This window comes from Xiphophorus couchianus, chromosome 10 (assembly GCF_001444195.1).
Source record: "Xiphophorus couchianus chromosome 10, X_couchianus-1.0, whole genome shotgun sequence".
NCBI classification, from domain to species: domain Eukaryota; kingdom Metazoa; phylum Chordata; class Actinopteri; order Cyprinodontiformes; family Poeciliidae; genus Xiphophorus; species Xiphophorus couchianus.
The window spans coordinates 11,718,098-11,736,231 of NC_040237.1; the positions used below are offsets into that span (position 1 = coordinate 11,718,098).

General features: G+C 40.3%; 1 protein-coding gene across 2 annotated transcripts; it reads left to right on the forward strand.

Moving 5' to 3' along the window:
• Nucleotides 1-71: 71 nt before the first annotated feature.
• st6galnac (ST6 (alpha-N-acetyl-neuraminyl-2,3-beta-galactosyl-1,3)-N-acetylgalactosaminide alpha-2,6-sialyltransferase) lies at nt 72-17,732 on the forward strand. Of its 2 annotated transcripts, none has more exons than XM_028029143.1 (10): nt 72-666; nt 1,450-1,787; nt 7,559-7,856; nt 9,861-10,026; nt 11,116-11,290; nt 11,589-11,727; nt 11,798-11,901; nt 13,526-13,609; nt 13,822-13,921; nt 14,845-17,732. In XM_028029143.1, the coding sequence occupies exons 2-10, from the start codon at nt 1,648-1,650 to the stop codon at nt 15,013-15,015; spliced, it is 1,377 nt and encodes a 458-aa protein (XP_027884944.1). In that variant the 5' UTR covers nt 72-666; nt 1,450-1,647; the 3' UTR covers nt 15,016-17,732. The 2 variants fall into 2 exon arrangements, with proteins under 2 accessions (XP_027884944.1, XP_027884945.1); XM_028029144.1 differs by lacking the exon at nt 72-666 and adding an exon at nt 723-1,347.
• The last annotated feature ends 402 nt before the right edge of the window (nt 17,733-18,134 follow it).

The window sequence follows — 18,134 nt, forward strand, 5'->3', positions numbered from 1 at the left end:
TTCTTTGCTTGTCTCATTTTTGTCCCCCGTTCCTCCGAGCATCTCTCCCAGTCCATAAATCACAAGGAGACACGGGCGCCTCATCTGTTCCCACTGGAATCCAAATTATGCTTGCTGCCCTTTAAATCTGAAGTGATTTATCACCTTCTACTGAACTGAAGAAGTATCTGCAAACTAACAAAACTTAAACTTTTTGTAACCTCAGTATTCCTCCTGTTTCCACCTATAAATCAAGAAATACCCGCTCAGCGGACCCACTTCCTCCTCCTCCTTCTTCTGTTGTTCTCCATCACACCTCAACTCTCACTTCCTTCAATCCATGCAGCCTATCAGAGCTGCGCCTGCTGTACCAGGTTGTTTCTTTCAGTTTTTAGTGGACAGAACTGAACTGACTTAATGGAGAAGTTTGGGTTCTTCCTGAATGTGTCTGTGGCTCATTATCTCTGTGATTCAGTCCCTCAGAGCTGCCTGTTCATGTCTAACTAACTTTATAGCTGCAGTGGGCTCCCCGCCCCCTCCTCCTCTCATGTTTGTCCAATTGCCAGCAGCTGTTACTCATTTCACAAAAGGCCCGCCCATCCAGAGCTGAGACGGGCAGTGAGGTTCTCAGCGCTCCGTTAGAGGAATACGTCTCCCCTGTCAAAGAAAGGCGATCTGCTGCTGCTGGTGAGAGGATGTTTGTTTTTTTTCTTCTTCCTGTGTTTCGCTGTGAAACGGTTTCTTTGTTTCCGTAGTGAGGCAACAGAGCCTCCCGTTCCACATAACTCAGGCTGAAGTAAGGCTTTGTCATAGTTTCTCATTTTGACTCTTCTGTTCTGCTCCTAATTGATGCTGCTGAACTTTCTTTTTGTCACTTGAGCGTTTTCCTTTTAAGTCACCGGACCTCCAGTCTTATTTATTTATTTTTTTTCTGTCTCTCCTTGTTCTGAAAAGAGCTGAGCTAACTGCTCAGACTGTTATCAGGGAGTTTAAGACCAACTCCATTTCTCCCTCTTTCCCTCCCATCTCAGTGAGAAGCAGCTTCCTCTTGCTGTCGGGGATCATGTGGGATCTTTCTAGTAGATCTCTCTGGCTCTCCTCTGACTGCTGACAACTTCAGTCAGGCACCTCCAGACCTGCTTAGCAGCAGCAGCAGGCGCACAAGTGTCGTCTAAAGATAACGTTTCTGGCTTCTTGCTGTCGCCTGGGAGCTGCGGCTGACGTCAGGACGCTCAGTTTGAGTCCAGCCCCTCGGGGTCACACAAGTTCCTCATCTGTGTTTTGTCAGAGGAGCGACAGCAGCAGACAGGAGATAAACGAAAGAATTAGAAGACTTCCCCACTCTGCTTTTGTGTACATGAGCAAAAGGTTTCATTAAAAAGGGATTATATGTTGCTCAGAGATATAAAGTTTTCCATCTAAAGTGTCTGCCCTTGTTTTAACTCTTTGTTTTATCTCCTCTATGTGTAGCTGTGTTGAGTGAAGTGGGGACCGTTTTGTGGGAACATTTAAACCTCCCCTCACACCTGCTGGCCTGAACGGGGAATCCCTCGTGAACTCGACTGCGTCGTCCTCCGCCTTCTGCCTCCTCATGCCCCTGCAGGCGGAGCGCAGCGCCCGGCGAGCGAGCGCGGCCTGTTGCCTGGAGAAGCCTGCGTCCTGAGAGGGATGGCCCTGAAGAGGCGGCTGCTGTGGGCCGTGGGGAGCGTCGTCTGCCTCCTGATCATGTACATTCTGTGTTTGAACACACCATGGTGTTCGTCGTGGTACCTGATCAATGTGAAGACCTGGCCGATGAGGACGGTCAGGTGAGGGAGTTTCCTTTAATCTTTTTGTAAAATATTTTCAGAACTTCATTCTGTACTGCCAAAAACACACATTTACAAAGAATTTTGGTCTAGTTTCTACGGTAGATGTCTTGAAATAAGACAAAACTAACTTCTAAGTAACTTTTCAGCACAATATAGGAGATCCTTTTAAGGCAATAATTCCTTAATATTGATGGAAAAAGTGCAAGTTATAAGTGAAATCTGCCAGTGGAACAAGACCTTTTTCCCATACAAGTTAAAATGTCTTGTTCCACTGCCTTATTGCACTTATTTGTGCTTTTTCATCAATATTGAGGAACTACTGACTTAAAGAAGTTCATATTTCTTGCTGAAAATTTGCTTGCAAGTTTCTAGACCAGCAGTAAAAAAAAATAATAAATAGAAAATTTGCACTAGAAACTAGACCAAAACTACATGGTAAAATTTAGTTGTTGCAGTGTGCAGCTTTATTTTTATCATCATCTCCTAAATTTCATATCTAGTTCAGATCGTAAGTTGACAGATGCTCATCATTGGTATAAAAATCCTTCATATTGGGTCTTTTAAAAACTCCTTAATTCCATTCTTTTTCCAACAAGGAATTATGCAACTTTAATTTAAAAAACAAGCTTAAGGAGGATGAATTAAAATTTACCGTAGGTGTCCTGTAATCCATGCAGACTCGGTGTTCACATCGGCTCAAATATAAACGTACTCCCTCACTCATGCACCTAACTGGGCCGTTCCTCTTGAAGGAAATGGCGTTCATTTAAAGTGGCTGTTTTCCCGCTTGATTCATCCCTTTGGTTTAGATGCGTGTCTGGGGTTATTTTGCTCAGGTCAAAACAGAACAATTAAAAAAAAACCCAACCTGGTTTATGTTAAATCTTATTGACTGACGGTAAATGTTGTCACGTTGGTTCGATGAAGAGCAGAGAAAATGAAAGGAACAAACGTGACAATGAGACATTTGTCTCGCCTGGTTCAGACCTTTGAACTGATTTTATTACTATTATTTATTTAAATATTCTGGTATCTAATTACTGTCTGCTGCCTCATGCTGCTGTCAAGAAATGTCAGAAGTCGACTGGCCTTGATCACAGATATTAGATTAGACACAAGCCTTGCAATCTTTTTTTTTTTTTTTTTTTTTTTTTTTCCATTTCCTCAAATCCAGTCCTGAGAAGCACAACAGTTCTTCCTTTCTCGCTGATTCTAGTTTTCTAGACTGGATTCCAGTTCAGTAGCTGAAACTGCATTGCGTGAGGTTAAGTAACGTCTGAAAGTAACGTTTGGGTCAAACGTGACTCTGCTTAAATGAGCACCCTCATAATGGATAAACTGCTACTTCCTAGCAGTTGGCTGACTGAAAGGTTTATGAAATCTCATTTGTTTTGAAACAAAGACTGAACCTTTATTACTGTTTTCAGTAATAAAGTAACTGAAAACAGAAACTTTATTTAGACATGCTGCATAAACTCCAGCAGATTCATCTGGTTTTCAGCACTCGGTCTGCAGAAATCTGTAGCTGAGTTTGTCTTTTTCTGGTCTGGATAGGCAGGGGGGAAAAAAAAGAAACCATGGAAAGCATTTTTAATTCCCAGACTGTAGTCCATGCCTTGTCTTCTGTATTTCCTTCCTTGTGGTTTACCTCTCTTCTTTCTGTACTTCCTTCCTTGTTTTTTGTCCGCTCTGCTTTTCGTTTGGTCCCTGCTCTCCTTCCTTGTCCGTCCTTTGTTTTTCTACAGATCTTGTATTCCCTGTGCCCTTTCCTTCCTCATTTTGCCTTTTCATCCTTCTTACATCTCACTTCCTTTCTGTCTTTTACTTGTTTACATCTTTTTTTTTGTTACCCCGTTCTTTCTTGTCCGTCTCGTATGTCCTTACTACTCTCTGTCTTCTCCTTCCTCTTTTCCTCATGTGTGCCTATTCTTTTTCCCTTGTCAGCGTTTTTCCTTCTTTTAATCATTCCCTCCCTAAAATGGCTCTAAAGGACTGAGAGAAAAGTTGAGCCTGAATAAGCCCTGGATGTTGGACTTGCATGAATCTTAATCGGTATAATGTTGTCTCAAATACACTTGACCAAAGAAAACACACCAACGCCCCTGAAATTTCCAAAGACAAGCTGGATTACTAGAATTAAACTATCAAATCTTGTGTTTTTAGTTCAGGCAGAGCAGTGAATCATGTCAGAGTTGAAGGGTTAAACTGAGAGATCACATGTGATGAAGAGTTTCTACTGTATAACGAGCTCCTATTCCCCCCTCCTCCTCCTCCTCGGCTCCAAGTGGATCATTGTGGCTCCAACAAAGGAACCACACAGCACTCTGCTGCTCTAATGAAAAAAAATCCCCTGGAGTTATTCAACTGGAGGTGGTCTCTCGCACACGAACGTGAAATGTAAGCTTTGTTCCGACGGGCAGAGCTCCAGCTCTAAAAGCCAGCAGGTCCCCGACAGATGCATTTAGGCCAGCTGAGAGAAACTGGAGCGGAGACTCATTTCTGAGGTTTTTTGAAGAAGAAGAAACTAACGGGAAATGAGCCCAAAAAGTGTGCAAAGTTTCAAGAGCTGTTCTCATCTGAGAGATGAATCGATAACGGTTGTGACTGATCTCCGATTTTGGCCACTTCTCATTTTTTAAACATTTTTTATTTTTTCTGAGCGCTATAACAGCTTTGCATATTTAAATCTAACATTTCCTGCTGAGATCAGTAACCAATTGTTGTAATTGGGAGCAGAGGAAACGTGGCGTATTTGATTAGTTGTTGGCTTTACCATCTTATAGTGAACGTTGTTGCAATAACAGTCAAGTGTGTACTTGGGGGAAAATGTTGATCCTCAGCCGTGACGGTTCCAGAAGACTGATTATGTTTCCTCCTCCAGAGTTTGAAGGTGCAGACGCTTTGCTGTAGAACCTTTAGACCAGTGTTTCCCAACCCTGGTCCTGAAGTCACGCTGCCCTGCATGTTTTAGACATTCCCTACTTTACTACGCCTGATTCAGCTGCTTGCAGTTCAGCAAACACCTGTCAACTGAAATCACCTAAAAGCAAGGAGACACCTAAAGCATGCAGGGCAGCGTGACTTCAGGACAAGGGTTGCTTTGCAAACACTGCTTTAGACCTTCCTAGCATCTACTTCCAGTCTTGCTCTCTCTCGCCGCTGCAGCTTAAATTAAGCACCAGCTTGTCGTAGAAAACACAATCTGCTTTAAATCATCATCATTTGTCTTTGTTTCACCGCCTCACGACCTGCATTTCCACTACAGATGTGACCAAACCTTTGTCTACATTCTACTAATGCCCAACAAAAAACACAATTTTGCAATAGCAATGTTTCCATCGAATAAGGAATGAAATTAAATCACATGCGACTAAGCATGTTCATGCGATAAGTCATTTAAAACCATGGCAACAACGGCTGTAGTTACATGAGATTATATTCATAATTCAGCCATTGCATTAGTGCAAATCTGTCCGCCATCTATGGTGTTGATCACGTGACTCGTGTGATGTAAAAATGTTTCCATTGCAGTTCTGTAAAATATATCTATTTTGATGCTGTCGAAAAAACACCTCATCCTATCAGAAAAAACTTTTTTATCATAAATGTTTTCAAAATTGTTTTTTTCCATTAAGCGAATATAAGCTGGGCATATGGGTTTTACACTGGTTGTGTTCTTGAAGTGATAAAATGTTCTTTAAGGTTTTATGAGTAGGTGTGACAGGTTCCTGCACCGTATATGAAGGTGTGTAAATCAAAAAGCCGAGTTCAGACTGTTTGCTTTTCGCAGAATAACAAACGCTCCTTTAGCACACACATCAGCTAAAGGATGTGTGTGTGTGTGCAGGGGGAACACATCGGCTGTTACCATTAGAGATAATGCTGACTAACTGTCAGCACTGAATCTGATTTGAGGAACTTCCCATTTCGGTAAAAAATTTATGACAGTTTAAAAGACACTGGCACTTAAAATGGGTTTACCCAACCTCATAGTTTTTGTTTTTTCTTTTTCTTTTTGTTTGCCAAATCCAGAATATCTATAGAAATATTGTACATTCATTAATATATATATATATATATATCTAAATCTAATTTTTTTTCATTTAACCTTTATTTCACAAGGAAAATCTAGACTTTTTTTTAATGCAACCAAGTTATCAGATTACAATGTGTCAAGGTTGGTTGCTTTAAGGTATTTTTATCCAACAATGGGACCTGTTCTTAGTTTGTGTTTGTCATCCATCCACACAAAGCCAGAGTTTATGCATTTTAGTTTATTTTTTAATTCTTTGCCGTTTTTAGTAGCATGTGTGAATGTGACTGAGCTCACAGTCCAAACCGCCAGCAGAATGAGACGGTTTTAGTGCATGTTCAGTCGGATGCCATGCTACGTCCATCACCATGGACTCAGCAGCTCCTCTGTTTTGCTGCACACGTTGCTCCTCCAGGGAATGTGACGGTTGACTTTATGATCGGATCATCAGCTAACTTTGGCCCAGAGGCCCCTCAGCAGGTCACATTTCACTCTTCCTGCCACTCAGTTACACATTAATGTGCTCACTTTAACATTTGTAATTTATTTTCCAGTTTTGTTAGTTGGTTTTATTACTTAACCTCAGTCAGTCATTGTAAATTCCCTGGAGTTATTCGCCTGGAGGTGGTTTGAGCCTAGATTGGGTCCTTAGAGGAAGAGCACAAAGCGGCGTAGCATTAATCTGTTCTGCTGGTTGTAAAAGTCTGCGCTCATTAGACTGAGAATAAATGGTTGAAAATAATGCACAGGTCTTTTAATTTGATACATAAATACTGCTGCTGTGAATATCACTGCCATTTATTAAATTGGTAACTTCACTTGATCCTGATTGATCTAGCCTGAACCGTCTTTGTCATCCATCACTAAAACAGGCCAGTAATGTCAGCAAAGCAGCATCATGAAGCGTGTGTAAGACGCAGGCTGTCTTCCAGATAAAGACAGTGTGCGTCTTTATCTAGAAAACTAGATAAAGCTGCATAACGTGCATCAACCTGCCAGTTCTGAAATATTTGCTTATCAAATCACAGGTTAGAGCACATATTTTCTCTTAAGCCAGAGGGAAGTAAAATGAAGACAAGCTACGGCTGTGAAATTATTCCATTGTTGTCATGATGCGGTAACTTTTATTACAACTTTCTTAATCGAGGTAGTTGACAGATTGATGTCAATGCTTTGTAATTAATGAATGGCCTAACATTAAATTGTATTTGTCAAACCTAAAATGAGATTAATTTATGCTTTTCTTGGATCATGTTTGAAATATTTAGCATTTTTCAGGCTAACAAGTAAGATTTCTATTCTCTAAAAATTAGGAGTTCTCTTCCAGTTGCACAATTATGTGCTACACATAAAATGCTTACTAAATACGTTTTATGTCAAATGAAACGAGACATGACATCTGTAGTGTTTGTGGATGATATTGTAGTTTCTCTACTGTCTCTACAGTTAATCCAGAACAGATCATTTCCCCTCGTCTCATTTGCACCAGGTGAATTCTGACTTTAATTGGTGGCGATTTGCTTGACATGAACTGGTTTGTAACACAGAGGTCTGTTCTTAGTTTGTGTTCTAATGCAAATTTGAATACTAATGAGGATGTGCAGAGTAGTGCTTTCCAACAGGCTCTACAAAATTTGACTGAGTCATGTCCTTCCAGGAAGTGTAATGGCTGAATTGTTCCTTTAAGAGCAAACAGAGATTGAGATTATTGTGTGTGTGGTTTGATCCTCCACAGCTCCTCTAAGGATCTTCTGCTCAGATGGAGCGACCTCGTGCAGGACGACCTGACCACCACCCTTCTTGACCTCGCAGAAGCCAAACAGACTGCAGCTTTAAAGACTCGACCAGTCACCAGCCCACCAAAACCAGCACAAGACCAAATCAAGATCAACCCGCTGTCCAGGTCTCAAGGTGTAGACAAAACCAAAAGAACCACGAGGGCCCCTCTGGCCAAGCCCGCCAGGGTGCCGGGCCCCACAGAACCCCCTTACATCGGAGACTTTTACATGAGTGAGAACATCCCTCCACAAACGGTGAGTCAACTCTGAATTTAACAGGATTATTTGACCCAAAGGTTTAGTGTCCATGAAATGGATCATCTCTAACTATTGAGTATCTGCTTTGGTCTAAAACGGTGGTGTCCAAAGTCTAGAAGGATGATGTCTTTTAGATGTTCATAGATTCATCTGACCTGGACCAAATGCTCATTAGCAGACCTCTGTAGCGCTGGACGTTGAGCTGATTCAACCATGTGAACCAGAAGAAGCAGAAACGGATCTACAGGATGCAGAGCACAAACCTGCCCTGAAAGATTTGAGCTGCTTTAAATATTTCTATAATATTTCTATAATTACTCCGGTTGTTCCTGTCAGACGGTGTAAACAGGTTTTCAGTTCATGTTTTCCTGACATGCAGCTCACTAGAAAAGGTAATTATCAACTTGTAATTCTGTGAAAGTCTGTCTGCTCCGTTTAAAATGCCTTTTCTGCACCATTTTAAGAGGAGTGGCGATTTTATTTGGTTTCACAAACCTCCTCTCGTCACGTTATCTACATCAGTCATTGGATTACTGTTTACCTGGAGCTCTTAAGTATTGTTGACGATAGCAAGTCACTGTAAACAGAACTTTGTTTGAACTATTTCATAAATCTAAGAGACGTGTCTGGGCTCACAGGTGAAATTTAGAAATGATTCATCTTCCCTATAACCTGATTTAAACTGGAGAAATGGGAGTTTGCATTTAAAGTTTGTAGATGTTACATGATCTGGCTTATCAGTGGAAAGGATCTTTCATGTTCTGGTTCAGATCCGATTCTGTGTTGTCATTGGGCGGCTGCCGCTGTTGTGCAGATCTGTGTTCCCGTTTACTGTTTTAGTTTGCGATCAAGTCGTGTGTGTTGCTGTTTCCAGGCCTTGTTACATGGTGTGTTCTCTCTTAGGACTCATTAACGCTAGTTGTGTAAATGACTGGTTTGTTTACAAGATCGACAGCATATGTTAAAGATAACATGCTGACACACACACACAAAATCTGGTCTATAACAATGTATTAAAAATGTAACTGAATTCTCTAAAGAGCAGCTCCCATTCATTTACGGCATTTCCTGTTTTTGTTTTTTTTTGTGGTCAGAACAAAATTGAAATCAACCCATTGTGGCTGCTTTCAAAGTTCACAGGCGAATTTAGATTTTATCCACTGTCTAAACATAGAAACCATGCAGTGGTATAAATTCAAGACACACTCGTGTGTTTTTACTGCAAAAAGTGGTTGAAAGTTTCACTCGAGGGCTTAGTTTTCAGGAGCTGTTCACTCATAAATATATATTTTTAATGTCACCAATATAACTCTGTTCGTGTTTCTCAGGTTTTGCTCAGTTTAAGGTACTTAAAAAGCACATTAATGCCCCATAAATTAGTTTGTGTTTGTGCAAACCCATTAATGTGTCCATTATATACCGGCTCTGGTTTACCGATCCCAGCAGTACTTTCATGTGTTGTTATATTAATGATGTGCCGGAGAAGCTTGCTGCAACTTTCTGTTTTATTTCAAAGGGAATTAAGTTGTTTTTAAATTCTCCTCTTCATCGATTTAAGAAACCAGGACGGCAAACATTTCTTACAGCAGCCGTTTTTATAGATACCATAGATTTAACACGCTTATTCAGTCGAGACTAGTTGGAGCCACTTTTTCAAAAACAGTTTTCTTCTCCTGTGAAACTTAAAACCATCTTTTTAAATAAGTTGGTGAAAGATTTGAGCACTGATTTATCTGAAGACTGTAGTAAGAGCAGTGGCGACTGGTTCAGAGGCTCCAGTCTAACCAGTAGACGTCTGTCACCTTTTCCTCTCTCCTGCCTGAGTTCATGTCGGGTCTGTATAAGTAACGGAAAGCAGTCTGCCGTACCGTGTGCCTCAGGAGGACATCTGACCTGCCGACGGACCGTGAAAGACGGGGGCCGTAGAGTTTTGCTTCTTTTTTTTTCCTCTCTCTGTTTTTGTCTCCATGACTCTACAGCTGTGTTATCCGCTCCTCACAGAACTGCCCAGATGGGATCCGAAGTCGGATAAAGGAGTCCGAGTTTGGACCGCAATTCCTGGAGCATATTCCTGTCCTGCAGTGGGCCCAACATGTGACTCAGGAGCAGCACCAGCGTCTGAAACGGTACCCAGGAGCGCACGGCTGGGGAGGCGTCGACTACGACAGTGAGATCCACTTTCTTGAAGCATTTCATCAAATTTTCTTATTTATTTTTGTCATAGTTTTGCTGGATTTTATTATTTGGGAAGTTTTCACTGTTTTGTGTCACGAAGAGGCTGCTGTTTTACAGGCAGAACAGGAATTGCAGTAAGAAAACACTTTGATGCTACAAGATAAATTCTTGCTTTGTCACAGCAGTAAAAAAATTGGTTTCATTTTTCCACCTCTGAAAGGAATCCACCCATGAGGTTCACGTTTAACTTTGCTGACCTCTGAGTTTGCGCACGACGTAATTATGCATAATGAGCTGAACAATCATCTGCTTTAAAATTAAGGGCAGGTGCAGACCTGTGGGTCAGGCTCAGGGGATCAGAGGATGTGGGATGAGTTTCCTTCGTTTCTCCAGAGGATTTGGATCTGGACCGTTGTTGTTGAGGGGAGAAAGTTTCTTCCAAACAACTTTCTTGGAATAACGTCAGTCTCTGTTTTAGTTTAGCTGTTGCGGGTTCCTGGAAAATATCTCTGACCAGTTTCACCTTGGAAAGAAAATTCTCCATTGGATTTCAATCAATCATTTAAAAAAAAAAAAAAAAAAAAATCAATACTCAAAACATTGGAGGATTTTCAGTCTTGGGTGCATTTATAAGGAGTCAATAATTAATAAATAGCAGGTTTACTCCTAATCTTGACACAAACTGAGCAGGACATGTGGCGTCGTTCAAAAATATTTTAATATTTCATTCAGTTCAGGTTAATTTTTGGTCATCTTAATTAAATCATTTTACAGCATCAGAAGCCAAATGTCACTGAAGTCAAAATTACAGCTAATTATGCATGAATATTAACCCTTTTTTAATCAAATAAAGTGAACTATAATGAATCTGTAGATCAGGTCTCAGATCTGTGTAATTATTATGCAGTGAACCAAATTAGTAGATTTTTTAAAATTGTTTTCGGACAGTTTGAGGAATCAGTAGTCTCATATGATTGTCCTCAGATTCTGTTAATATGTAAAGATGGGCTGTGATATGTGCAGTTACAGTTTAGGAAACTTTTTATTATTATTTTTTGATGAATTCTGCTTCTCTCTTCAGCTCTGGTGGATACTCTGACTGTGCTAAACTCCTCTGCAAACTGGAAGATGTTGGATGACTGGGAAAGTCGCAAGAATAAATTGGAGTGCAGCCACTGTGCCGTGGTGGGAAACGGAGGGATCCTGAAGGGCTCGAAAAAAGGGAAGGAGATCGACGGCCATGATTATGTCTTCAGGTACAGACTGAGCTGGACAACCCACTGGGACATCTTATCAAAACTCCACTGTAAATAAACTTATCAAACAAGTAGATTTTTGTTTCATAAGTTGTAACGAGCTAAAAACAAAAGACAAACATGCTGTAGATGGGTCTGGCTGCCATGGCAACGTACCACACGCCCCCATCAAAGAAGTTTTCTTTTCACCTCACGTCAAAATAAAATCATCATAAATTTTCTTTTGTTTGAGTTGTGTTGAGATGTTTGGGTTTTCTTCCCGTGTTTGTGCTCATTTGTGGACTACGTGGTTCTCCAGGACCAACGGGGCGGTCATCAAAGGCTTCGAGGAAGATGTGGGCTCCCGGACCACCCACTACACCTTCTCCACCAACACGCTGATGAACTCCATGAGGAGCTACGGCGGCATCGGGTACAGCGGACCGCCCGTGTCCACGGTGAGGACGCAACTAAAGGGTCTCTCCTCCGTTTGACGGACGCGTCCTCACTTTTAACGCTCCGCCACAGGAGACGCGCTACGTTTTCCTGCCCGATCACGACCGGGATTACCTGCTGATGAAGGCGGCGTCCACGCACACGTTCGTGGTGAAGGGACCTGAGCGAGGCAAAGAGTGAGTGACAGTCACAGATGAGTTTATGTTGAGGTTAAGCAGCATCATTGATCTAGAGTTGTGGTAAAATATGAGCTATGAGCCGTTAATTTATCTTGTTGTATTTAAACCTATTATCAGGTTGGATCGTCATCATGTTTTTATTTAAGGGCCACATTTTTAGTCACAAAATGCAGTTTCACATAAGGATCGTGTATATGAATTTTTACAGTGCTGTGATTTTTTAAAAAATATTTTGATATTTAAATTCTCATTAAATTTTAAGAATAAATCCTTTTAATTTGAACTTGATGGGAATTTGAATTTTTAATGCATTTTAAGGCGTTTCCTCTTTTAGTTTGACATGTTTTTAATTATCAGATTGATCAGATCTTTACTATGTTCTGAACTGATTTAGATCTAAACTTTAACATATTAAAATGCTGATGAATTTCCACCATTTTATCATTAGACATTTGCCACAGGCAACGTGGAAAAAGCCACGTATCTCTTCAGTCTGACTTCATCCGTCTCAAATATTTACGCACCGCTCCTTGTAGCTCCTTTGCTTGACTTGAGTGTTTGGTCTAAAGCTTGTGTTTGGGACAGATTGTCTCACGCTTCACTTTAAATTCAACCTGATGTGAATCAGTCGAGTTGAAACAAAACTACAGTCTGCAGTTGAAGTGAGTCACATACCTGAGAGCCCAGAAAGCCTGGAACTGAAACCAGTTTGTTTTTTTTGCAGAGCTGTCCTGTCATCAGGGATGTAGATCACAGATTTCCTACATAAAATAAAACATGCGGTTTGTTCTGAAAGCCGCTCGGCACTGATGGGTTTCCTGACGTTTGGACATGAACCTCACTGCTGATAGATAAATTGATTAGATCTGACCTTTAGTCTGAAAGATGCTGTTCACTTAAATCCATGAAATGATGATTGTGTAGTATTTTTACCCTTCAGTCCAAAATAATTCCTGTTGCCTCTGGATCACATCATTCTCACATTTATATTGTTTTCTCTTCTGGTTGAGTTGAATGCTGCTCCTCGATACAGTGATTCTGGGTGAACGCAGTAATTTTTCACAGCTGAATCTGTTAGTTTCTGTTTCTGTCTCGGTGCTGATAGTCAAACTTCAGGATTTGAATCTGTTGAGATTCTCCAGTTATTTTACAATATCCATAAATTATTAAACTTTCTTTAAAGTGGCTCTTGTAGTTTTGACAGGATGTTCTTCTCAGCAACTAATCATGTCGCTGAATGGATGTGAAATTAATTCACACTATACATTTTGTATCATTGTAATTTAATGCCCAAGCAGAGATTCCTTCGTTTTTTAAATTGTTGGCTGTTTTGTTTTACATCGGTAGCTTTTAGATCAGGTGTTTGATTACATTTTGGAGGCTTCAAAGTCTTCCAACTTGATGCATGTGAAGAAAGATTCAAAACTTTGACAAAACGGCATGAGGAAATGTCACAGCGTGAATGATGACAAAGATGCTATCTAAACACGCATTTAACCAGTTTTATCACAACTTGTCACAATCCAGATTTAACTGGACGCCTGTTTTCACCTGAAGATGTGACGGCAAAACTAAAATAAATTTTTCTACACTGTTAATTGCTATGGTTTACTTTGCACAGCCCAACAAGATACTTTGGAAAGGATGTCTCAGCAGCAAAGCTGAAGATGTACCACCCAGATTTCATCCGTTACCTCAGAAACAGGTGAGCCGATGATCTGAATGAAAACAGCAGCAATGATGGATTTAAAACATGATCGGGCTTCTGAATGTATTTTCCTGCTGGGTTACATGAAGCTATCTGACGCATGAGAACGTCTGTAATCCCTAACGACATAGTTATGCTAATTAAATTTTTAAAACGGCGGTTTTAGATGTTTGTGCAACTCTTGACAGATTTATGATTTCTGGTTTCAGATTCCTTCGGTCGAAGATCCTGAACAGTCAATTTAGGAGCATCTACCGTCCGTCGACTGGTGCTGCAATGCTGCTGGCGGCACTGCACACCTGCGACCAGGTAGGAGTCGTGTTCGCTCTGCTGTGCCATGAATAAAGTTTTTTTTTAATATATATATTATCTACCACACTTGAACCTTGATGGAAACGGACATGTAAAAGTGTACGAAGTAGGTTTAACCTGATAGAGAAACTGCAGAGGAAACTAAAAATCAGGGTAAGCCATCAAATTGAGCAGCAGCACAACATAAAGAAAACGGACAAATATACTCCAATACTTTTATTTTATTGTATAGAACTTTACATGTTATATGAAATGTTTGTACAGGACATCAGCTATGAAATAAAAGCTCGGTTATAAATGCGTCGTACATTTCTGGCCCATGTAATTTTGGTGTGGCCGTTACAAAGCTGTGATCCTTGGATCCTTACAAAATGTCTGAGTAGAGCTGAAAGAGTGTGTGTGTGTGATGAGAAGCTTACACACTCACCCAGTTACACTGGTCCTGATGGGAGGAATGGGCCACAATTCCAGCAAGTCCTGTGAGAAGTTTGTTGGAAGGAAACCTAAAACCAGTTAAAAGGACAATCCTGCTAAATATTAAGTAAAGGCCTTATGAATCTAAAAGGAGAAGACAAAATTGCCTTTACTCTTGCATTTGGCAAATGGAGATGATTTTGGGCCATTATGACCTAAAATAAGAAAATGTTGTACAATGCTTGGCTGCGCTTGCACAAGGACAGGATTGTGATTCTCCTCAGCTGACCCTGCAGAAATTGTTCACATTTCGTTCTTATTTTTTATCTTGTTCTTTGCTAATTGTCAGAACGGCTACACCCATCAGGTCCTTTTTATAGAACCTGTTTCTCAACCCATCAGCAGGAGGAAATGGAGATCAAGACAGAAAATTAAATGAGTCTTTGTTTTTATGCATTTGCTTCCAGTTAAATTGTGGCCCTTTTGTTTTTGTTTTTTTTCTGGAGGTGAGCGCCTACGGCTTCATGACGCCAGACTACAGCAAATACTCTGACCACTACTACGACAAATCCTATCGCCAGGTGGGCTTCTACGCCAACCATGACATGCGTATGGAGATGACGGTGTGGCAGAAGCTGCACAAGGCCGGACTCATTACTCTTTACATGCGCAATTAAACGGACCTCAACTGATGTCGCCCTTCCTGCAACGTGACTCGAGTTTTCCTGTCAGTGAAGAACGGTAAATTCTTGTTTCTTCAAACAACTGTTTGGGTTGTTCCTGGGAACGACGAAGATTTACTTAAACTATTTCTTTAGAAGGATTTATTTATCTTGGGATGCACGAGTTGAGCATCCGTGGCTCCCCAAAGAAAATTTTTGTTTTCTCAATTATCACAGTCATGTAGAATCGTAATTTAAGAAAAGGGTGACAGAGTTCTTATACAAACAAGACCAAAACTAAGGATTTCTGAGCCTTAAAGAAAATCCACTGGAGTAGCAGAAGTTAGTTCTTTGAAATTTGCTGCTCATACATTACTGACCTCAAGATTCACCATCCTGCTTTGTGCATAAATTATTGACTGTTCTGGTAATAAATGCATCAGTTCATATTACGTGCAGTCTCAAACATATATTTCTGGGTGAAAATATGTTTATAGTTTGGATATTCTGACTCCACAGATTGCGATCTCCGGGTTTTGAGAAGATTTGACCTTGTAAAGCCGTTCAGCTTTAGCCTTCCTGCCAACTTTCAATCATTTCTACCAGGAGCAAAGGCGATGTCGGGGTGTGTGTGTGTGAGCGTGTGAGAGCTCTTGTTTTTACTGATTTCAAATGGAGATAAACTGACGTGGTGTTTACATTTTAAATGGTATACAAAATCATGTTTACTAACTGCTGTATTCTATTCAGCCTTCTTGTTACCCTTCTAAGGTTTTTCTCTCTCTCATACATCCTGAATGAACTGCGGCCAAGTCTTGACATGTTGTTGAAAATTATCTTTAAAATATGTGATTTCTCTCATTTAAATGCCTCACTGATGCTGAAAATGACCAACTTTAAGTCGTCTTCACTCGGTTTACAGCACCTTTGTTGTTGTTGCTAGGGAACCAGGCAGTTCTTGGTATACAAATATCCCTGGTTGTAAAAACAATTATCCTTGAGTTTACAGCCCAAAATTGTAAGTCACATCACCGTCTGATGTCTCTAATTATAGTGTTTGTGAGCATAAAGATAGCCTGAGATGATATTGTGTTTTATTGCTAACAATAGCTGCAGTTAGCGTTTCCATCCCTGGTCCTCAAGGCACACTGCCCTGCATGTTTTAGATGTTTAATACCCTTGAATCAGATGTTGAGCGACAGCCTGTTAATCAGCCTTCCATTCAAATCAGGTATCCTGAAGCAGAAAAATGTCTAAAACATGCAGGACGGTCCGCTTTTCTGACCAGGGTTGGAGAAAAACTAGCATAGCTAACGTCTGAGCTAACAGGTGCCTCTAAATGATTTACTTGTGGATAAAAGTTACAATATGAAATTTGTTAACTTTGTGGTATCATTCTGAAGTTTGAATCTTGACTACTGAGCTCTGACCATCAACACAGTAATAGAAAGATGTGCTAGCGTTTGCAAGTGGCTCAGACTGATCAGTTTTTAAAGCATTAAGCTGTGCAGTTGAGCTTCAGGTTTTGTCAAACAGCCACACTAAACAGTCTGGAGTCATTTTCTGCAGGAGGTCATGGTACAAAGTGCTAAAGATAATCGCATGAGTAAAACCGGTATCTAGATATGTCGAAATCTGCAATCATGATTGTTTTGGTGACCCATCTGCTGATAAACGTACCATTAAAAAGTGACGTGCATAAAGAGTCACTAAGAAAACCCAAGATTGGTTTCCAGGATGTCAAAACTCAGTTTCTGGTTAAAGTATTAGTTGAGTATGAAATTTGTTGTACTTCCTGAAGTGATGAGTAAATGTTCCTGAAATAAAACTGTAATGTGCTGAGGAGTAGATGCAGTTCCTTCAAGACAGTTTGTTTTTTTGTTTTGTATTCTAGAACCTAGGGTACAGCGCCTTTTTTCTTCTACAGCAACAAGGACTGTAAACTTTCACCAAAGATCTATCCCTTTATTCCCTTTTTTTTAGAGCCATAAGTCGCAGCAAACGTGTCGCCTGAAGGACTTTAGAACGTCACAAAATGCGTCTCTGCCATAAAGTTTAGTGTGAGACGCTGTTAAGGATCCAGCTCTGTTTACCACTTCAGCGGCTCTCATCTGTGGCCAAAGCTTATTCTGACTCCATCTCTGTGACTCCTTTTACTGTGGACTGCCTCCAACTGTGACTTTAAAGCTCATTTTGATTATTGTATAGATATGAAAGGATTTATATATTTAACTTTTAATTTTAATGTTTTGTTTGGTTTTGTTTGTTTTTTTTTTTTTTTTTTAACACATTGCCACTTTGTGGCCATTTGTGCCTTTAATGAGAAGCAGCATTTTGTGTTCTTGAGATAATTTTTTTTTTTTCGGGTATTTCTACATAGACAGGAAACGGAAGCTGTTTAAGACTTGTATTGTGTTTGGAAGGTGGTAGGTAATGGGATCGGTTTGTTCACACTCCCCTCTGAGCCATGACGAGGGTCAAATGTCAAACTGTCCTCCGTGTTGCGTCATCCTGAACGACAAACTGAAAGTTGCATTTTTCCTATAGTCTTGAGACACTATGGGGCTTTTTTCCAAGTGGAATAAGTGTTTTGTATTATAAGCTTCATTCAAATAAAGGGGTTTGGTTCTCTGAACCTGTCTATTTTTCTAGACTGTAGCCACGCAAAGGGACTTTTACAGTGCAATTTTTCTTTATTTTTGACCCAATAAAACTGTATAAATGTAAAACCAGTTTTTATGGATTTTCTGTGTTTTTCTGTAAGCTTTCACCCTCCCAACCTGCGTGGTGTTTTTTATTTCCTGCAACAGAACATGGGGAAGATTTTCTGGAAAATATTTAATGAAAATAAAAGCCAGTCAGCTGACACAGTTTTGCTTCCCTTTTTTTTCTGGCTGTTATTTATACCTGCAAAGCTGTTACAAACATGTTAAACGAAACGAGACGTGAATTTACTGTAATCTGGATTAAAGAGTTTATTGATCATCTGTCTGAGCTCATCTTTCAAAATAAAAGATGCGCTCAGCGTTTGGGGATTGTGTTCAGCTGGGTGTTGACTCCACCTCTGTGTTTTTTTTTTATCATAACTCTTTAAATCTTTAATTTACAGCCTTAAAATCCCTTTAAGGTGGACA

Bases quoted from the DNA above. Each gene is read 5' to 3' on its own strand.
- st6galnac (XM_028029143.1), top strand. From the start codon at position 1,648: ATGGCCCTGAAGAGGCGGCTGCTGTGGGCCGTGGGGAGCGTCGTCTGC. The intron at 7,857-9,860 runs GTGAGTCAACTC...CGCTCCTCACAG, and splicing joins AGAACATCCCTCCACAAACG to AACTGCCCAGATGGGATCCG. The intron at 10,027-11,115 runs GTGAGATCCACT...TTCTCTCTTCAG, and splicing joins GGGAGGCGTCGACTACGACA to CTCTGGTGGATACTCTGACT.